Source organism: Lipophrys pholis, assembly GCF_963383615.2.
Source record: "Lipophrys pholis genome assembly, chromosome: 5".
Classification (NCBI taxonomy): Eukaryota; Metazoa; Chordata; class Actinopteri; order Blenniiformes; family Blenniidae; genus Lipophrys; species Lipophrys pholis.
In genome coordinates, this window is record NC_137628.1 from 11,171,375 (window position 1) to 11,193,666 (window position 22,292).

At 41.8% G+C, this 22,292-nt stretch overlaps 1 protein-coding gene across 2 annotated transcripts in view; it reads right to left on the reverse strand.

Moving 5' to 3' along the window:
* The window catches only part of usp34 (ubiquitin specific peptidase 34), a 62,001-nt gene that overhangs the window by 22,208 nt on the left and 17,501 nt on the right, over positions 1-22,292 (reverse strand). For both annotated transcript variants that reach the window (XM_080463314.1, XM_080463313.1), the window contains exons 7-36: positions 18,847-19,039; positions 17,692-17,753; positions 16,477-16,558; positions 16,188-16,280; positions 15,282-15,407; positions 15,070-15,199; positions 14,188-14,318; positions 13,392-14,098; positions 12,744-12,958; positions 12,536-12,654; positions 12,283-12,410; positions 12,032-12,121; positions 11,663-11,758; positions 11,443-11,525; positions 8,426-8,580; positions 7,418-7,531; positions 7,223-7,322; positions 6,872-7,034; positions 6,659-6,785; positions 5,376-5,526; positions 5,195-5,295; positions 4,858-5,073; positions 4,242-4,367; positions 4,031-4,153; positions 3,017-3,100; positions 2,829-2,915; positions 1,822-2,022; positions 1,655-1,737; positions 1,525-1,565; positions 1,313-1,437 (exon numbers count right to left, since the gene is read on the reverse strand). In XM_080463314.1, the coding sequence (XP_080319440.1) occupies positions 1,313-1,437; positions 1,525-1,565; positions 1,655-1,737; positions 1,822-2,022; positions 2,829-2,915; positions 3,017-3,100; positions 4,031-4,153; positions 4,242-4,367; positions 4,858-5,073; positions 5,195-5,295; positions 5,376-5,526; positions 6,659-6,785; positions 6,872-7,034; positions 7,223-7,322; positions 7,418-7,531; positions 8,426-8,580; positions 11,443-11,525; positions 11,663-11,758; positions 12,032-12,121; positions 12,283-12,410; positions 12,536-12,654; positions 12,744-12,958; positions 13,392-14,098; positions 14,188-14,318; positions 15,070-15,199; positions 15,282-15,407; positions 16,188-16,280; positions 16,477-16,558; positions 17,692-17,753; positions 18,847-19,039 (4,252 nt within the window). The remainder of the gene's footprint in view (positions 1-1,312; positions 1,438-1,524; positions 1,566-1,654; positions 1,738-1,821; positions 2,023-2,828; positions 2,916-3,016; positions 3,101-4,030; positions 4,154-4,241; positions 4,368-4,857; positions 5,074-5,194; positions 5,296-5,375; positions 5,527-6,658; positions 6,786-6,871; positions 7,035-7,222; positions 7,323-7,417; positions 7,532-8,425; positions 8,581-11,442; positions 11,526-11,662; positions 11,759-12,031; positions 12,122-12,282; positions 12,411-12,535; positions 12,655-12,743; positions 12,959-13,391; positions 14,099-14,187; positions 14,319-15,069; positions 15,200-15,281; positions 15,408-16,187; positions 16,281-16,476; positions 16,559-17,691; positions 17,754-18,846; positions 19,040-22,292) is intronic.

Genomic DNA, 22,292 nt, shown 5'->3' on the forward strand with positions numbered 1-22,292 from the left:
GTGGAAATCAGATTGATTTTAAGCGTTGATTTGCCACTTGAGCCATTGTTCTAAATAATCAGTCGTATTCCAGAGGAAGAGATGGACAAAATAAAGGCATATTATTACATATCGTACAGGTGGCAAAGAAAACGATAACCGTCTTGGCTGAGCCCACAACCTCCCGACCTCCAGAGAGAGAGATTAAGGAAAGTGTATCTAATGGAAAAAAAGAACAGGAAAACTCCATTTGAAGTGAGGTTCCTTTAGGAATTCATGGGCTTTGTTTTAAGCACAAGTGGAGATGTAAAATTTATGTCTGAATGATGTATTTTTAGACGTTTCATAACCCACGGAGCAGATTATATTTAGCGAGGGCACTTCACATCATTGAACAAAGCTGCATGGGGTGACTGAACTGAAATGAGTCCGACACATCAGACCTGAGGCATCAAACTTTGGTTCAGATTCGACCAAAAAGAAGAATCTTTTTGGGGGGTTTTCTCACCACAACTATGAGTTGTTATGTCATGTTTGCCGCGTCAGTTATAAAAGCTGTTTTTGAAGCTGCTTCTCCAAAATCAAACCTCGATTCTCAATTAGCTGTGCTAATGATCGTTGATAAAGCCGACGCTGGAATAAGTTGTTTGGTCACAGGGTGAAGAGGAGACGGGGCATCAATGACCAAATTGATTGAATAAATTGCCTAAATCAATCACATCAAAACTGATATGTTTACAAACAAACTGGAATTTGTAGCCTTCGAACTGTGTTTATGTTTCGTTAACTGACGGTATCTTGGGAAACCTGCCGCAAGGGTTTCTGGTGATGGTGTTGCAGCAACTCCAGCAAAAACATCAACATTTGACCAATTCGGCCCGGAAAAACCCCCAGACGTTCTCAAAGAAAGAGTATTCAAGCTATGAGAATAGTCTTTAAAGTTGTGAAACTGATTGTTGGTCGTTTTTCCAGCGCGAATCACGATCGAGTGTACAAACGGGATCTTGAGACACAATGCCTTCGGGTTTTTCTATGACAGCAAGCTGTAAACAAACCCGGCTATTTTCTGCGAAATGTAAATGCAGGAAATGCATGTTTTTAAGAGTGTAATGACAACGTTTTAGAGATGTACATCAAAAACTAAAACTGGGTCCTAATTTTTCCCCCAAGTAGATTCTGGTAGATTAACTTTAAATTGGGAGTCACAGTGCAAAATGATTCATGTATAAAGAGACAGCTTTACTCATGGTGTCAAAAAAGTTTGAAAACGAATTGAATCATTTGCTAAAAAGCCAGACTTTGCGTTAATTTGCAGTGAGGTTGAGCGGCTCACCTCAGGCACCAGCAGGGTGAGTTTCTTCAGCCAGTCGTGGAGGTGGTCGCTGTCAGCCAGGCTAGATTTGACCGTGGACGAGCAGTGAGCCCAGCTCACCAGCAGCCACATGGAGTAGTGAGTTACTGCGGGGAAGCAAACCTGAGTGTCATTCCACAGTCTTGTTAAAACACATCAACAGTTTGAGTATGAAATCCAGATTTTGTTCTCACCTTCGTGTCGAGACCTGTGGTCAGACTGAGCTTTAAGAACTCTGCCAAACAAAAACAAAGCATGTCAACTCTCTGGGCTCCATTCAGAAACATGAAACTGCGTCTCACGGAGGATTCCTGCATTGCCCACCTGTGTGCAAGGTTGTCGTAGGTGTAGGCCACATTAATGAGGCGCTGGATGAGGTTGGTGCCTTGAACCAGACTGAGGAACACCTGTAGGAGACACACATGAGCTGATGATGAACTTACAGAATTCCCCGCTGCCGACCGTGATCGCTGTGCGTGTGGTAACTTCACCTCTGTCAGTCGCGGGATGTGCAGACCCTTCCCGTGGTCCACCGTGGACTTGCGGGACTTTCCCGGCCACGCCCTCTTCCTCTGGCTGTCGGCGAGGCCGGACCAGGAGAAGACGTCGTGGTAGGCGAGGTCCAGGTCTGCAGGGTCCACGGCGAACTGGCAGATGAGCTTCAGGAGGCAGGCCAGACAGTCCAGAAGCCACTGCACACAGAGCAGCACCATCAACAGCACTGGAAATACTGATTAGGTCCAGATTAAACAAAGAGAACAATTCAACATGTACCAGAGTTCTCTGAATGTGGAAGGACGAGTAACCTCCCACACAGCTTGAACCACACTGCCTTCACCATTTCTCTCCATTGGAACATGACTTCTTTATCATTTTAACCCTTTATTCGACAAATTAATGAAATACTTAGTAAGTGAGAATTTCAACACTGAGGTGTTGCTAAAAAATATTTCAAGATCTACTTTTCTATGTTTGTGACATTTAGAGTCAGTCTTATTAACAGCTAAGTGTTCATAATATGTACTAAAAATCTGAACTAAAACACTTGTAAGTTGTTTTTTTTATTTATAAATAGGCTTAAATCCTCACTTTGTCTAAAAAAATCTTTCACAATCTGTTTTTTTAGTTTTTTTTTTTTTTTTAAATCAGAAATGTGATTTGTTCTGTAATAGTTTTAATTCAAAAAGGTTAGTCTTGAGACACAAGGAAATGCCGGAAGCCAACAAATATGGTGCCTTTTTTCATAAAGGGTTAATTTAATTGCTCACGGGATCCCATAGGACTTTATTTTTTTTAAAAGGTCTAGTGCTAAATGTTCTCATACTTGTAATTAATTTGAAATATGTCAAGTCTTCCTATATGGTCTGCAACTGGTACAACTCTTAAAAAGTTGGTTTTTAAACAACAAGGTTTTAAAAACCATAATATTTGCTTCCACTGCTAATTAAGCTTTGTTATTCAACTAAAAGTCTGTGTGTGCGTCATCTGGCTCTTGTACCACAGTCCAGGACTCCTGGTCTTTGGGTTCGAGGATGCCTGAGTTGAAGATCTCCAGGAGAAGCTGCAGACCACCCGACGAAACAAACTGAAAGGTAATGAAAGAAAGAATACAAATATTGATTAAAGGGTATGACTTTTTTTTTTTTAATTGCTTGGTTTTAGTTGCAGGTTTGTGCTCTGTTGCACCTTGCAGCTCCACGTGTTCTTGCTGTTTTCTATCTGGTCCTCGCTGGAGTCATCAGAGTCTGGGTACAAGTCACTGTAGCTGCCCTGGAAGTACACGCAACACAGACAGAGTGACCAAAAACTTCCTCAGAATTGATCATAATCATAACTTTTATCATAGTTTTTTGTGTTTTACAGTTTGATCTGCTGATGTGTTCATGAAATTTGAAAATAAATAAATGGTTGAAACGTAGTGGCTTTACAACCGCACGTGAAATGAAGACATTGTGACAACTGATTTAAATCTAATCTTTCGAATCATAAGCAAAAGCCAATTTTAGATTAGGAAATGCAGATTTATAAAAAGATCAACACTGAGCTTGGACGTGATCAGTTTCATTCTGATCCTGTTTACTTTTAATATGAATGAATAGTTTAACATAACTGAAAACACTTCATATAAATCATTCACAAATACTTTGTACTTTAAAAGAGCCAAATAGGAATAGACTGAAGCCTAGAATAACCTATAATATACTCAAAAATTCAATGCGCATGATATTAATTTAAAAATCAATATTGAATATTTAAAAAAACAATCAAATATGAATCCAATTAAATACAATTACAATTAAATAATGTATTCTTAATGCATTAACTATTAATAATAAATTTAATATAAAATACGCTAAACTATTTAATATTAGATTACAAAAAAAAAGATATAAATACATTTTTCTCATCACTCTAAACTATAACCCTTAACCCTTAACTGCTGTGTATTTTACAGCTTTTCTTAAAGTAACGCAGAGCTACTGCAATTATTTTCATAACTGAAAGCGATCCATGGCTTAATTCCCAGAAAAGACACAAATCATGATCATATTTTTATCAGGAAGACTTTTACTTTTCACCCGGGGCACACTTTCCAGTGTTTTTATGTCTAACATCGTCTAAAAAGTGCAGAACCGTATGAAGGTCAATCAAAGTGTGAATGCACGTGTCTAAAAACATGTGACTGAACATCTGTCTCACTGTTGACTCTCTGTGGATGCGTCTGTTGGGTTTGCCCAGAGCCTCGATGATCTCCAGTGCGTACAGCAGCTTGTGGGGACTTTTAATCTTCAGCAGCTCCTTCCAGCAGAGACCCTCTCCACTCTGAGACACACACACACACACACACACATACACAAAACGATGAGTGATTGAGGATCTAGCAGCAGGCCAATGAGAAGGTTTTACTCACCGCGTCGTCGGAGATGCTCTGGAAGGCCTGCAGCATCTTGGGACATGTGGGGAGGAGCATGAGGAGCTCCCAGACCCGACGAGAAAGGTTCTCTGCATGAAGGTGAAGCTCCTCGCACCGTGCACTCTGTGGGGAAAAATGTCCCGGGAGCTCAGCAAAGAAGCTATTTGGATCTTGCTTCTACGAGTCGCTCAGAAACTCAGTAAATACAGGCAGTGATGAAACAGAGATAGATTGAAGTAGTGCTTTTAGCTTGTTCTGTACCTTTCTTTCAAAATTGTTGGGTTTCAGGTTCAAGCTGGGGCTTTTGGATTGAATGTCGATTTTTTTAAATTGTGTGGTGGCTTTTATATTCATGGTGTGGCATTTAGAGGCTTCTATTCTGAAAAGTCTTTGTTTTTATAGTCAAGTTGTGTCTTTTATATTTGTTTGGTGGCCTTCATATTTTTGTTGTGACCATCATATCTGTTGTGGCTTTCACATTTGTACCGTGTTATTTGTATTTGAGTTGTGACACTGTTGATCTTGTTCTGACCCTTGTGGGTCACTGTATGAACCAGCAGAGATGGTAAATTACAGGCCACCTTTATGTGATTGCTCTGATTCGGACACAAACCTCTGGGCTCTCATGGACCTTCTCGGTGTTGGGGCTGGGAGGTTTGAAGCAGGCCAGCATCTCCAGCAGGTCAAAGAGCGTGGTGAGGTGAGGCTCCTGGAGGAGCAGCAGCATGGGGATGTGCTCCTTCTGCGGGGGAGGCAGGCATGAGGCGGGCAGCTGGACGCCCTCCCCCTTCCGCTCCCTGCGTGGAGCACCCAGAGAGACGAACACCATCTGGAAGCAGACGGCACAGACAAGACTCAGCCCTGACTCCCCATATTCTTCCGACATGGGACACGATTAAAAACACACTACAGTGGTTCGCTATTGAAACTGAAGGACGTCCGACAGTTACCTGCATGTCTTTAAAGCCGAGCTCATGGAGAGTCTTCTCGTCGTAGTCTGTGGTGAGCTCATGGCCGGAGGAGATCATCCTGACCGGTCCCATCAAACCTCCTGCAGTACACAACACATGGTTGATGCACATGCTCTCAGAGAACAGTAACTTTTGATCATGCTCATACAGCGAGGGTTACCTGGGAAGTCTCCTGGCTGTCGGCCACTCTGGCCAAACTCCTGCAGCTGAGCCTGCTGGTTCATCTGCTCCTTCTGCAGGTTCTCGTACCAGTGGGTCACTTCGGCACGCAGGTCTGCAACCTGGTCGCTGGGATACATCTCAATGGTCATCTGCACGGGAAAAAAACAGAACAACTGATGTAACATGTCAAGTTCTTGAGAGAGTCAAGAAGATGCAATCCTTCAAGAGAATGCTCAGAGGACGTTTCTTTTTCTATTCCGTGTTTGTTGGAGCCCTGCTGGAGTCAAAGTAGCTCGTTTGATTTCAGGAAAAGCTTGAAACACGTCTAAGGTCCCGTTTACACGACAACGAATACGAACGTATCCGTAAAACTTTCTTCAGTTTTGGGGGGTCTGTTTACACGGCATCAGTGTGCGGATCCACTGTATTCGCCAAGTTTTTATACCGGCTCCCAAGGTGGAAAGATTTTTTCCTTTATATTGGTAAAAAAAGACACACATATCCAGTAAAAGTCCCTGAAGACACTTTCATCTTCTCTATCAGATTCGTGCCTCTTAAACAATACCAACAAAAAGAAGAGCTGGCATAAAAATACCACAGTAAATTGACTTCAATGTTTCAATCGGCTTCAAGCTTGACAGTTTTACATTTTAAGGTGTAATTTAAGGCGTCTCAATAATCTCTGACGGTATCTGATTGTTAGTGGAAACTTCACATGCAGTGCAAATTACAGTTACTTCTTACATCATATATATTATATTCTTGTTGCCACTTTATTGTATTTTGTTGTTTTTTATGGATCACACCTCATGTTTTAAGATATTCATGTCTATTGGTGTACAGCACTTTGGGTCAGCTTTGTTTTTAAAGTGCTCCAGAAATAAAGTTAAGTTGAGTAGACACTTGAATCAAATCTTAATCGTCCAGGATGTCTGAATGTGCACCAAGTTGTATTTAGGGTGACATTTGTCAAGTTTATCCGTGATTAGCAGCATTCATGCAGAGTATGTATACAAATCGATCTCATGTTGTATTATCTTAGTGTTGGCATTAGCTGAGCTGACAGCACAGTGTGTCTAATGACCGATTCAATCATGTTCAGATGAAATTGCATCAGTTAGTGGGGGAAAAGATAATCTGGGGAATTTTTTTTTATTATAAAAAACTAATGATGAGAAGAAACAGCAACAAATGAACTGAGATAAAGTATGAATATGAAGAAAGCAGTTAGTAATCCTTCTAATGCAGTGGCATTAAACTCATGCTGTATTCCTGTGGCACCTTGTCTGGCAGACCGGCGGGCTGACAGACGATCCGGAGCGGTAGCGACTGTTTGTCGCTCAGAGCCTTCAGGTGGCTGCTGATCCCCGTGCCCTCGATCTGCCACTGCCGCAGGTGGTAGGCAAACCTGAGGGAGAACCACAACACAAGCATCAGCCTTTGTTTGACCTCATTTTGAGCGCACAGTCCTCCTGTGACGGAGTGTGTGGTCACCTGCGTCGGAAGGCCTCCAGGTGTGTTTTGAGCATGAGCAGCCCTCTCTCGATGCTGGTCAGGCTGGAGTGAGAGTCTTTCTCTAGGTTGGCCGAGGCCATCAGGAGGCTCTCCATGCACTTCCTGATGAATTCCTGCTCCTTCTCCAGGCCCGTCTTTCCAGCTGGAGACACAATAAGGACAGTTCACATATTAAGCAACATTATTTACCTTAATGATCATTTACAGGCAAATTGTGAGGTGAATAAATGGAGGGATGAAGTTAATATCATTAGTTTTAGTCTTATTATTCAGAAAACAGTTGAACAATCTTATAATGTGGAGTAGCTTTTAGTAAAGAAAGACACTGACCATTGATGTAGTAGGAGTTGATGTACTGGATGGCAGCACGACTGATATCAGCAGACTGAGCTCTGAGAGCAATCCCCCACAGCTGGTCCATCCCACACAGCTGGAAACACACACAAACATATATATGAAGCATCCAATCAAACCCGACTGATTTGGTCGAACTTTGACTGAGGAGATATTGAGAGGTTTTAGTACCTCGCAGCTGGAGGCGTTGTCCAGCGCGCTGGTAGCGAGGCGGGCCAGATTACAGAGGTGCTGGAAGAGGTTGAGCCCCGTCATGCTGATGGTCTCCGGCTTCAGCTGAGGCATCTGACCACACACAAACACATTTATTAAGGAGTGTCATGAATATGTTGTTGTCGGTGCTGTTTGGAATAAAGTGATAAAACAAGGTCTTTCTGTCAGAAGAAGTTTATCGGGGTCCCCAAGGCACAGGATCAGACAGAGTGCATTCAGCTGTCTGCAGGATAGAGTGTGCGTCTCACAAGTTGCGCCTGTGAGTCTTAACCGGTGGGGAGGAGAGAGAGGGGTTGAAGCAGAACAACTGAACAGTTGATTTTAGCAATAGCAGATCGTTAAACTTAGTTCCCAGGCAGATAAAGCTTTGAAGAAGAAGGGAGTAAGGGAATCTTTGCTAGTTGAAAGCCAGCTGGAAAAGGGAGTGAGCCAAGAGCTGCTAGCTTACAGCCAGGAAGGTAGGAAGCCCATGATAATAAAATATAATGAGTATAAGGCCAAGATAGAATTTTACCAAGACAGGAGGAAACAAAGATGCAGTTTGATATGACAATGATACACTCCGTCATATTTCCAGAAAAACTGAACCGATTTCTAATTACTTGATAGATAGAGCGCCATAGATGAATGTTTTCTCATTCTAAATGTTTTCCAGATTGATCCCAACAATTTATTGGCTTCTTCTCTGGAAAACATACAACTCTGCCACTTTGGGGGGCATTGTAGGACATTCAGGTAAACGTTTGCATGTTTTCATTATGGTTGTGTAATGGCAGGAATCTGGTAAACAAATAAAATTTTGGAGGTAAGTAACTATGACTGGATATAGATTACGATAGTACACACAAGTGGGATATCTTGGTAAATACATTTTTTAAAAAAGATTTAAAGACTTTTGGTGCCTTTTTATGTTGTAGTGACTTTTAAACATTCAACACAATAATAAATATCCAACATGTTTTGTACCTTCTCCAAGAAGAGGTGTTTGTAGGTCTCCATGCCCATGGCGTGTTGGTCCTTGCTGCGCACCTGATTGAGGAACCAGTGCAGTGCGTCGTCGTAACATTCAGCGTCCTCCACCAGACAGTGCCACAGGATGTCCACCTGCTCCAGACTCAGTCCTGACGGAGGGGCAGATGCACAAAACCACCGTCAGAGACGCATTCAACCAAACACAAGACTCCAGCAGCACTTTGTGGGACACAAACGGGAGTATTGTTTTATTAAGTGGCTGTAATGTCTCTTCCTCTGACGGAAACACGTTAATAAGTAGCTACAAGCACTCCTGTCACAGCCTCAAGTGGTTGTAGCTCTGCTGTCTCCGTCAGTAATGAAAACTAAAAGTTAGCATTAGCATGTTCTGAAGTCCCTCTGTTATAATTTCACTAAATTCATGTTTACTGAAGGAGGAGCCGAAAACCACAACTTTAAATGGAAAAAATGTATTTAACGCATGAAGGAACTAGAACAGGATAAAAGTGGAAAAAGGACTCATGAGACCAGGAGTGTCAAACACATTTTAGTTCAGGCGCCACATTCAGCCCAGTATCATCTTTAGTGGGACGGACCGGCAAAATAGTAACATTGTAACGTTTAAATCTAAACTTTTGCGTTTTTCTTTGACGTGGCGCAGAGTATACATGAGGATAATATCTCTATTTTAATGAAGCATGTGGTGACTACTGAAAATGACTACAATCTCAACAATAAGCCAATTTAATGAAACCTTCTGGCACAAAATACAGTGAAATGTCCAAAAAACTTGTTATACAGTTGTTGCATTATGCATGAATTGAGCCTCTTGTGGGCAGGTTTTGGTCTTATATGCCTTATGTTTGACACCACTGCACACCACAGGAGCAGTCAGTCTTAAGTTTGTAATTGTAGACTTTAGTTTCTTCTAGTTGTTTTTGATTTGTGGCTTTCGAGTAAAAACCAGGTTGAAGAATTCCAGTTGATCTTCAGAAGACAGTTTGGATAAATATAAAGAAAAAACATGATGTATTTTGCCAAGAACAGGCTTGGTACTCAGAGCTTTATGCCTGAGGGACATTAAACAATATTTATTCAAATTTCTCACACGACAATAATGACGTCTGAGCTGATATTTGTTCATTCATAGAATTTCACTAAAATTAATTTCAATTTCCTCATATGAAAATAAGCTTTCTAACGTATGACAGAATACACTTTCCTCACTGCCCCACTGGTGTTTTGTAATTTTCTGCATTACAGACTCTAAAATATGCTGTGGCTGTTGAACCGGGGTTAAATGAATTGAAAAACTTTCATCTCCGGCTTTTGTCTCTCAGCGAGACAGAGGGAGCATTGTTCTCAGCGGAGCAGTTCAGGTTGCATAATGAGCTCCATTTCAACATTGTTCCCCAAAGACAGTCCCAAAATTCAAACCTGCATTCATTCACAACTTGGCTCAAAACTAGAGTCAAATAGGATTTTATTTGGGAAATACAATTACGTTTGGCTTTGTCTGGAGAAGAAAAAACTGTAAAGCTGTTGTTTTTATTGTTTTATCAGACCAATTTCTGTTTTGCATCTCAAAAGCATTTAATAACAGTGTGACCGTTTCATTCGCTGTTTCTCCATGTCTGAAACCTCAACCTGAAAACACTTCAGCCATTTGTTTGAGAGTGTAAAACTAAAGGAAATACTGGTTTGGTAAATATATTTATGCAGGAAAATTATTGAAATCAATCCACTTCTAAACAAGATATCAGAGGCTTGAGAAGAAAAAAAACACGTAAGCAATAAAGGGATTACCGACAGATATGCAAGTGAATTCTAAAATTGGTCTCAGAATTTATAGAATCGTTGGCCAGAATTACCCATAATGACATTACTGCTCCATTGATGTTCACAGCTGTTTTAGAGATATCGGCACTAAATCTGTTTCAATAGTACTCAACCTGAGGAACTTTCATTAGTTTCAATTGAAATTCTAACAAAGTTGGATAATTAGTTTGATGTAATGAACTTCAAAGATGCTCGTGTATTACACTTGACACATTTTCCCGGTGTAAAATTTAAGAGAATAAAACAGAAGTTATCAGCTATTACTTTTCTTAATAGGCCTGCAGGTTGAAGAGCTGTGTGAGTTAGGCCAAAGTAACAATGATTCTGGGTGGATGTAACTCATGTAAAATGACCAACACATCCAACAATTTATGGGAGATTTATTCTCGCAGCAACGTTAACCTTGAAGCCAAGTTCTTTTTCAGTACTTGCTGCTCAAGATATCTCGAGAGCAGTTGTGAAGTCACTTCCCACATATTTACTTTGAGTGAAAACTGACCGCCAGGCACAGCTCTGTGTAATAATGAAGTAACTAAATATGTTCTTAACTATGACGAGTAACTAGATTAGATATAATTTATTGGTCTTGTGCAGGAAATCGATGTGTCACAGCGGCAAAGTCATTAATACTGAAGTGAGTATATAATATGAATATTGTGAAGACAGTATATTAAAATATCAATAAAACTAGTAATAACAATATTAGTTATTGTATTATTCTAATAGAAAAAAGGCTGCATTTCGTGAAGTGGAATACAATCTGTGACCATGAGACTTTTTTCCTCCTTTCTCCAAACTGAGCTGATTTACTCTTCTTCTCATGCAAGGATTTCCTGTCTTGTCCAATCTTGTCTTTGCAACGTGATCAAAAACTGACTTGCTGTGTATTATCTGAAGTGACTTCCATTGTGGCCAATGCAATGATTAGCATCTCTAAATCTTTTCTAAGCCTCAATAAACAACTGGTTCAAAATTTGGCTACTTCTTCATTGAATACCAGCTCTATTAGTTGCTGTCATGCTGCAGTAAAGCGGCGATATTGGATCACTTTCAGACTTGATACTGGAATCAAGGCACTCCTAAGAAACTTGATACTGTTTTTGAGCTGCATCCAGCTCACTGGACACAATGCGCACCAGAATCAAATATCAGAATGAATGAAAGAAGCTCACTGAAGTGATCAGGGGATCCCAGTGTTGAGAAGACACACGTGAGGAACTGCAGACGGACCTGGACCTCTGCACTATGGCTGTACCTGCAACAGCAGCGCACAGGAAATATGAGCTCAACAAGGCACAACAGAAGCATGTCAACAGGAGCAGATTGGTTTAGATTGTAAAACTAAGCAATTATGCTGCAGAAAAGTAGAATAAACCACACAGAAGGACTCACAGTGCAAACTTGTGCCGGTGCTCACGCACTTCCTGGATGTAGTGTTGCAGGTTGTCAAAGAAGAGTTTCATCATGTGCAGCTCCTTCTCAGCCCACCTGAGAGAATCACAACGTAAATCAGAACAAATGAAGCCAGAAACATTTGCTGTGAGGAATCCCCGACTGCACAGCTTGAATCAGCACATTAGACAAGTTTTAAATACACAAACAATTGAGGACAAAAACTGCTGAAAGATTTAAAAATATACATCTAGTAAATTACAACAGACAAAGTGGATCATTTTCTGTCCCCCAGCTATAAGTACATTTTATTCTGAGCTGCCTGGTGATGGAGAAAGTCTATAACATAACAGATGAGCGGTTTCTTACATGGTGATCCAGTGAGTGTCATAGCTGGAGCCAAACTGCTGGAAAGTGCCAAAAAGTTTGGGGAGTAAACGCAAAGAAACCACAACAGACCTGAGGAAGAAAGGAGAGGGGATTAAACCTAAGTGTACTTGTAGCTAATTGAGGTACAAGTACAAAAAAGGACAAAATATAAAAAGAAAGAACAAAGATTGTGTTTGTGTGTAGTTTTATTTTGTAGCTCTAGAGAGAGACTCTGGGTGGAACACTCGTACCGATGGTGGGCTAAGTTGTCAAGGCAACCTTCGATAAAGCGCATTCGTATCTGCCTGTCGGTGAACCAGCAGACGAGTGAGCAGAGCAGTTTCTCCGCTTCGTTAATCAGACCCTCGGACAGATGGATCTGGACACAAAAGCAAAATGAAGGAGAGGTCAGACAGCGTTAAAACAAACTGGAGTCACCGCTGCATGTCGAGCTTTGAAGCAAGCGGGTTAAAACGTGCGTGACTGCTGGAGCTGAAGTCGTACCGCGTCTTCGTCCTGCACCAGGTCCCACAGCAGCGTGTTGCCCTTCTTACAAACATTATCCAGGTTGATGTCAGTCACAGCGTGGCTGCTTGAGTACTGATGCTTATGAACGGCCGGGCCTGCACAGGTACAGTGTGTTCACAAATAATCAGCTCGCCTGCCTTATATTTAAACTTATGATTCAAGTTAAAAAGCAATAACGACTCACCTTGCACGAGGTGCTCGTGGTAGATGGAGGCCAAGTTGGGGAGGTGCTGCTGGAGGTGGGAGCTGAGCTCAGCGTGGGAGTTGATCTGCACCAGCTCCTCCTCGCAGCCCGACTCCTCCCCGTCGAAGTCGGCCATGTTCTTCTCCGACTTGGCGCTCACCTGTGAGCTGCTGCAGCTGACGTCATCGGCGCTCAGCATGTCCTCCACCATGGCACTGAGGGAGGAAGAGGTTTAGACACAACACAACGCAACACAATCCAAAACTTTGTCAAAACAATGCTTGATTTATTTGTGATTTGCTGTGAACAGACAGGCCACAACCATACTAAGGATTTTACTCTTTCATATGTACGAATGATAATGTGAAAAGACGAGCTATTGAGACTCGATTTCACACAAAAAGTAAAAAGTAACATTTGTATGTCCACTTTTTTGCAACTTTTACATCCAAAAAAGTGTTGTTGTTTTTTTACTCACTTTCCATTATAAAAAATGGATCTGGAGCCATAGTACATATTTCACCCTCAAAAAGAGGCCAACAGTCGATATACATTTCTGTAGTTTTGTTGTACTAACAAAAACTATAGCTTCTGTTGCGTATGTGAGATCTCAGGTTTTGAAATGAGGCGACAGTCCGGCAGTCTTACCCTTCATGATGGTGGTGGTGATGATGATGGTGGTGGTGTGGCCCGATGAAACGGCGGCAGGTAAAGAGCTCGCTGCCCATGGCTTCCCCGAGGAAGTCCCCAGGCCGCGGCAGACAGGGTGGCTCCTGAGGCCCCTGGACCATCTGGGAGGGGCCAATGTCCGGTAGCTGCTGCTGTGGCTCCACCCCCTTGGGCCGAGCGGACGACGACGCAGAGCAAGCGTCCAACATCCTCATCCGGCCCTCTAACGATGCTGACGCCACCATGACAGCAGAGGTCTCCGGGTTAAAAGGCAGGACCTTTGATTTGGCTCCTCCCCCTGTCCCACTGGACCCCGCCTCCTGACTCGGCCCCTCGCCCAGAGCCTCGCCCGCCTTCCTCTTTCTGGACTCTGTCTGCTCACGGGGCTCCTTTTGCTGACCGCCCTCAACGGCTAACCGGTTCCCCTCATCTTCTTCTTCATCATCATCATCGTCGTCCTCCTCGTCGTCCTCTTCTTCATCGTCGTCTTCTTCCTCCTTTAAGGCCTCGCTGTCCGCCATGTCGTCAGAGTGCATCTCGCTGCCGGGGCTCCCGGCTGATTGGCTGGCTCTGCTGGAGGCGGCTTCGTTGCTGGAGGCTTCGCTGCGTCCACTGCTGCTGCCCGGCCCGCTGCTGCCTTCCTCCACGCTGTTCGCCGTCTCGTCCGAGCTGCCCTGCATCGACTCCTAATGAAGACAGAACAAACCTCTCAAATTATCAAAATATTGTTTGCTTAATAGAACTATGTATTATCGCTTTATACGACTGAGTGTACCTCCGTGTCAGAGAGCCTCTGCTGGTTCCTCTTGCTGCCCGTCATCATCTGGTCGTCCATCTCCATGTCGCTGCCTCCGCTGTGCTGAGTGTCACTGTTGTCGCTGCTGTCTGGGCTGGCAGCCGGCGAGCCTGAGAGCACAAGGAACATACAAAAACTAAGTAAACCTGAGGACCATCAAATAGAGAAGACGGTACATGAAAATCCAAACATGATGATCCAGGTTCTAGCCTGGATATGCACTAATAGGCCAATTTATTCAATATACTGAAATAATCTAATATAAGCCAGGAAAGAAAATTGTTTGGTTTGTGATGAAAGCAAGAGGGGAGATTATGTGGCAAATGACATTTGGCTAAGCCCCGAACGCAAATGAACCAATAGCATTCAACTACTAACTCGGACAAACATTCTCAGCTCCGTAGAGAAGCATTACAGCTGGAGACAATTTTGTTGTTTTCTATATTACTGAAGTAATTTAAGATACAAAAATAAGCCAAACAATGTTCCTGGGGCACATCCAACAGTGATACGAGGTATCCCAAAAAGATAAACAACAGGTTTATTTGATCCCATTTCCAAAAACCCAAACAAAACATGGACAAATGCCTCCGGTTTGATAAAATAACACAAAACTGAGGTCAAACGTGTAATGCTGACAGGATGGATACTGTTTATGTTTGTAATTTAAAAACTTTTTTGAGCTGCAATGACTATTTATTCAACAGGTTGCTGTCAAACAAATATGCACCTTTGTTTTACCGTTAGTCTCCATATTATCTGTTCAATCAGCTTTCAAGTAGAAATTCTGAAACTGCAGGCACAAAAACTGATGTTGATATATATAAAATGTTTTTGACACAGAGCAAGTTGCCTGCTGACCTTTCTTGTTTCCCATGGGGAGGTTTGTGTTCAGCAGTGAGGCGAAGGAGCTCTGCTTGGAGAGCTGAGCCTTGGCAGTGAGAGCGTTGTTCCACAGAGCCTTGATCAGCATGGAGGCCAGGTACAGAGTCTGGAAGGAGGAGTTCCCATTCAATCAGAGAACAATGGCTTTCACAAATATCCGAGTGGAGAGAGGTTTGGTTACTGCGTACCTGCTCGGTGTGGGCGCTTGGGTGCAGACCCGACACCAGGTTGAGGACATGGCGGAGAGGCACTGGGTCCAGATTCTTAATGAGTGACGGGAAAAGGTCGTGGATGTAGCGGCTGCAGTGTTTCAACTGAAAACAAAAGAAACCATTTAGTCAGGACATATTTAGAAGGATCTGATGAATGAGCATTTATTAGAGCTATAAATTATATCTGTGGCATTAGATCTATTAAGATTATTCCCCTCTGTGTTACCTTAAAAAGCTTTGAGAACATTACAAACTGAACAGAATCCAGTCAGTCAACACTGTTGCTTTCATCTGGAGTGCATTTAAAGACTCATTCTGGTTACATTTCAACCTGCTATATTCCATTAAAATGTGCGTATTGTGGGTCTGTAGCTCATCTTCATTCTTCACCCTTCTCTGTCGTGTATGATAAAAAAAAAATGGAGTCACACTTTAAAAAGGATTGCAACATATGAATCAGGCAGTGACACAAAGCTGTCTGCAGCTTTCTAAAGAAAAGTCATCTAAGGTCATTAATTATAGTCTTTGTGAAGCAAATTCAGTTTTTTTTCTTTGTAAATGCTCTCTACATGTTCAAGTGACAGCTTATAAGACTATTGCTATTACCTATGAGGCACTGAAGTAAAATAACAGTTAATTGCTTTAATTACTAAAACACTTGACTATAAAAACCAGTAAAGCGCAAACTGTGACATTCAGAAACCACGTTCTTAAACCAGGATAGGATTCAATCGGGAACGTTTCATGTGCCCCTGGGTACTTTAAAGGGTAAAAAGTTAGATACAGTAAAAAGATGGAAGGCTACTCCGTGTTGCACGTTGAGGTAGCGAGCAGACTGATAGCGGAGGTGAATAGATCTGTGCACAGTGTCTCTGGTCTCACCTGAGCTGCAGCCCAAATACAGTCTACGTGCTGCGTGCTGAGTCGGCCTTCAGCGGCCAAGAAATTCAGGATCACTTGGCACTGCTTAATGATCTGGAAAACACACATGCAGGGTTGCATTATTCAGCACCTACAGATGACAGCTAAAGCTTCTACTGCTGCAGTGTTTGACAGAGAAAATAGTGAATAAAATTCATAGTCGCGGCAGAATGTAATTATAAAACATAAGGCTGCTTTGTAATAAATGAACGGACAAACTGTTTACTGTGAAATAACTTGAAGGTCTCACCTCGATGTGCAAATTTGGCCCGAATATGTGTTCTACCACATTGTTGTGGATCAGCCAGTCAGCTAGTTCCTTTGCTATGGATCTGAAAAGATGAGGAACAATTAAGAGCCTCATTCAGTGAACAAAGTGCACATGTTCTAAAGAGTTTGACCATAAAGCTTCATCGAGTCAATTTCACTTTAGTGAATGTGCTATAATTCAAAACATAAAAACATGTTTGTGGGAGTAACACTTCCAACCCAATCACATGTAAAATTACTTTTTATTTTGAAATTGATAGTCAAAAGAATAAAATGTAATGTGATGCATTCGTGGGAGGGAATTTGTGAAGAATTATCAAGTACCGAAGTCCCACAATGTTTTGTGTTATTTGTGAAAAATGACCACATGAGATGTTTCAGTTGTTTACAGCTTGTCACAGTGCAAATGTTTGCTTTCTAATAGTACGTAAACAAGATGACATTGGATATGTGCAGATATTTTTTTTTAAACAAATTTTTGCGGATATCGATATAATGCACCTCTGCTTCTGATGTGGCGCTTAATACGAACAAGATTAAATCACAATTAAATTACCATGATTCTGTCAAGTTGGTGATGAGCCTGCTGACGTTTTGCAAAATAGGAAAGCGAATGCAACTTGCATGTAAACCGCATTAGTTCTTTGTAACATTTTTAAAGACAAAACTGTAAACTCTTTAATATTCTCAGAACGTTTGGACAATAACTAAGGCATGAGATATTTTGGAATTGTTCACCATTCTTGGTTGCAGGAATAATGAAAGTGCGCTTTACACCTTTACAGAACATGAAACAATCCCTGTACCTAAATGAATCAATCTAAATTACTTGGCTGAAGGTGATCTGTGAATCTTTTATTAACTTAATCAAAGAATCCTTTTCAAGAACAGGAGCTGGCGACATAGTAACCTTCAAATTTAGATTGTTGTGGTGGAGATTGAAGCCTCTTGCAAGCCAGTTTTGGCCAACGGGCCTTTTGTTTGACACCAATGATATATACGATCTCTCTATACGAGACAGCGCTGAACAGCCGTTCACTCTCGACATTTGTACCAGACACACTGAGGTACCTGCCTGCTGCATGAACCAGAACCAGGAAGCGAGTCAGGTGGGATTTCCAGAACTCAAAAGGAGAAGCAGGTTTTAATTTGCTAACGGCGATTGCAGGCTGCTGGTTCGTTTGAGTTGACTTACGTTTCTGTGTCAGACACCAGGGACTCGTTGTTGCAGACGTCATTGAAGGTGTGGAGCTGATTCTGGAAAAACAAAAAAGTTTCACCACAACTGTGATTAAATGACATGATTTCACCAAACGTCCCAGAATCAGTTCATTTTCCATCAGAGAGACGTGAAAGAAGCCGACACTCTACGCTCTGGCAACATCAATTAACATCAGGTTTTACAAAACAGAGCATGAGCTTTTTTTAGTATGAGCCCCACGGCGATCTAGAATATAGACAGAAGAAAACTTTTACGCTTTGTTGCAAAGTCACTTAAAAGCACGGAGACACAACCACAACAGCTTCAAAAAGTCACACCACGACAATAAGCAACTAGTATGACACAATATCAGAGTTTCCATGCGTCCTGTGAGGAGTTATATAACCAGAGTTAGAATACAATCAGACAAAATCCCTAAGTGGAGTTCAGGAGCCAGAAACGTAACAGTTTGACAGGGATAACTGTTGAATAGTGCTGCCTGATAGTAAGATAAAGCAGCGTATGTAGGAGAAAAAACAGCAGGTTCATTGTTTCAAGCTTCTCCACATGCAGGCCTTCATATACTGCAAGAAATAATTGACTATAAAAACAGTTTATGTTCATATATAAAAAGTAAATCATGAAATTTTAAGAGCTGTCTCAGACTCATTTTAAAGATTAAATGTGTTCAGTGTTTTAAGTTAAATTAGATATGTTGGAAAGTGACAAAACCAGCTCTTTTGGTTATAAAGGTTGCAGACCCTTGGACGACATCTTTATGAATGTATCAGAGCTTTTTAAAGTTTGGGGGAATCGGCCCCCCACAAAGCTTGGACACAAGCCGGCCTCTTTAACATGGTTTTTAAATGTATTTTCAGTTTGAGATGTTATTTTTATCAACTGTTGGATCCAGAGATCCACGTGGTAGTGAAGAGGTCAGCACTGTCCTCCAGACAAGCTCTGTTCTTAAACTGATGACAAACTGTTTCAGGTAATAAAACCTTTTTTGTGGTGGACTTACGGCTGCATGCTTCTCCAAACTGAGGGCGCGCTGACCCTCATCTACCCCAGGACTACAACCATTAAGCACCTCATCCATCCCACTTCATATACTGACATTCCCCAACGGCTTGCGTCAGTGTGACTTACGGTGATTTGGCTGAGTCCGGCCAACCTCATGGTAAGGGTGGGGGACATGAAGTACTTGAAGGCGAGGTCCAGGCTCTCCTTGTCGAAGCACAGAGCACTGTCGAGCGGCTCCTTCACCGTGCTCCACATCAGGTCGGCCATATTGCGTGCAGCGCTCTGCCGCAGCTCCTGGTCTGACAGCTTACACAGATACCTGCAGACGGCAGCCAACAGTTACTGACCTGAGCATTCACAAAGCCATTAAAACATTTAGAGAAATATTAAGCTCATTGTCCTGTTCTGATCAAGTGTTTGAGACAAATTTTAAGTTCATGTTTTTTTCCCCCCTGTAGACGTGTGTAGGTGTTGGTGTAGGCCGAGAGATCCGATGAACCACAGCGAGATGCTGACTCATTCATTCTCCACGAGCTGAGGTTGTGATTTTCAGATCTTTCATTGCCAGAGAGGAGGGAATTGCTGCATTGGGGTTGTGGACACTAGACCCTTTGACCTTTTAATGGAAGTGATGTAGATGTAGTAACACAATCCGAACTCAAGTGGTTAGCCCAAAACGCACTTTACAGACAAACGTAAACATTCGGCATCAGGATTCGCCACATGTGATTTGATCATCCTAAACGCACGTTAATGCCAGGTGGAAACGGGCCCAAAGGTATACACGTTTATCCGGATGAACTTTTAAACAGCAAAAATCAACGCTGTCACTGTGTGCTTTCATTTCTGTACAGCCCCGGGGGTATACTTTAATGTATTCATGTGCAACTTACTCTATATATCTATAAAGCAGTTATATAGTTATATATATATTCAACATTTTTTACTTATTTAAACCGATGGCTTCCTATCACGGGAAACCCAAGTGATTGATATGATCGACACCAGTCTAACAGGAATGATTCTTTGTCTGCGCTGCAGTGTGACCGTCAGTGTGAGTGTCGCTCATGTTGCCTCCTTCCGTCTCATCTTTCCATTTTACCATCATGTGACTCAGCAGCGCCGAGCAATTAAGCAAGAGAGCAGGAGAAGAGCAGAGTGGATATAGATTCAGGGCAAGTTCCGATGAATTTTTGTGTGTGCCTGCCACTCGCTGCCGACTAGTATCCTCTCCATTTCGGTTTTTTTACACAACACCAAAGTCCAATCCACTTTGGCTGGCCAATTTTGGGTAGTTCTTTTCAAAAATGGTTTGCTGAATTGTTAAAAGTCATAGCACACTATTCCCAAATTTTTCTCAATTTTCAATGTGCTTTTTGGGTACATGGGGGGATAATCTAATCTTAAACGTCCCTATTTGACTTCCTGTTAGCAGTCTGGATCAAACTGTGTCCCATCACTGAGTTCACACATTACAGCCTCCTCTCGTAATGGCTGACCAGCCTCAGATAAACATGAAAATATTATACAGTAAACAGTATTGATAAGATAGTAATACAGTGCAAACCAAATAATTTTATAAATCACAATTAAAATTATTTTTACTTTCAGACATTTCATATTGTAATTTGCACACACTCATAGTAGATTCGTTTTCAAATACACCTTTTCAGTACAACATTACATTTCTCAAGTCTTTCTTTGTTGCTTTCATTTATTTTATATAATTGTATTGAATTGATGGATACAAATTGTTCTATCAGGACAAAATCCATTATGAATGTTTAACAATTTATTCAAAAAATAACTTCAGATACAAAAATGTCCAGTCAGGGTTGCTTTTTAGGTCTCATGAATGAAACAAATGGCCTTTGGCTAAGCCCCGCCCCTGAACGCAAACAACCCAATAGCATTCAACTACCAACTGTCGGGAGAGAAGCAGAAGAGCTGGCCACACTTTTGTTGTTTTCTGGGCTATTTAAGTCATTTAAGATGCAAAAAAATAGTCAAACGATGTGCAACAGCGAACCGAGATATCCCAAAAGGATAAACAAGGGGGTTTACTTTATCCTATTTACAAAACTCAAACACAACATGGACAAATGTTTCCTGTGGCAGAACACACAAACTCAACACCACAACTAGAAACAAGGACGTCTACATTTGTTCCAAAGTAAGTATAATCTTAGCAATCTAGTCATACAACATCAATCACATAACACTAGCTGTGATGATTTTTTTTAAATTAAAGCTCCACCGTGCTCATTTCATAGGTCTTTTTATTGAGGAAAAACAAACGTTTTTCGATGAGTTCCACAGGTCAATGGATCTGGCAGTCTTAAAATGTCTTGTTTTCTTAATCAAGATCCCCAGTTGGTGTAACAACAGAGGAGCCAGAGGAAGTGGAAGACAGAGGATCTGCAGTGGTAAACCCTGCAAGAGCAGCCAGAGGAACAAAGACATACAGTTTCACCGTGATATGAATTCCTGTTGCATCGACACTGCAGTTCGGTGTCGATAAATTGAATTGCGTTTGGGCCGCACATATGTACGATTTTCTTGAGCGTACAGATCAAATCAAATCAAAGCTCAGAGTGGAGAAACATGTTCCTGTGGCATTGCTGTGATCCGGCCACAGATCGTCGCTGCTCAGTGAGACAGAGGACAGAGCAGAGGCAGCAGCCACCTGCGTCACATGGCCGCGCCTGCAAGCATCTCTCTGCCGTCACGTGGGGAGGACGGCTGGCAACTGTTGCTATGGCGACAGAAGCTCTTCCTAGCAACTAAAGAGTGGTACTTTGGTATTTTCGGGGGGAGAGCGAGAGAGCGGTGTAGGTTTACCGACTGAATGAGTGAGACAAACAGAGAAAGAGTGAGCTCAGGGGCAGACTCAGCCACGTCTGGTTTCCTCCAAACGACAGACAAGCTTTGATCCGTCACGTCAAATGATGTTTACAGTTTTCCAAAGCATTTCAGGCTACAACAAGCTTTCATTTCAATTCATTTAAAATTCCCTACACTTCACTATCAAATAGAAATTTACATATTAAATTTTTTTTTTGTGTTTTAGCTGATTTTGTTTCTCCTAAATCTTTATTACTCATGATTCAATTCTAATTTAGACATTGATTATCTTTCACTTAAATCATCACTTATACATTCAATCCAGTTTTAATATCAACTCTGCTTCTTTCTCTTTGTCTCTTATTTACTTCTGACTTGCTCACCTCATTGCCACCATGTCAAATTGCCTGTTGAAGCATTTTGCAGCAACCTGCATGAAGGCAGCAGCATATAAATGAAGGATGATTGATTGAGTGCTGAATGACAGGGTAATGAGTGTTACTGAGGGGTTTTCAGATTTAGGTGGATATGTGGACTGCAGTGCCGTCAGAGACGGGAAGTGTTGAGGAAAATGGCCTCTTTACAGTAAACTGTAACAAAGACAGGAAGCTTCGAGTTGCACTGAAGGAATTATCTAATTTTGAAGATCTGTGATTGAGATGAGCTGAACAGGCTTCAATGTTATATTTTCTTTCAGTGCAGGTTCTCTAATAATGCAATATTGCAGC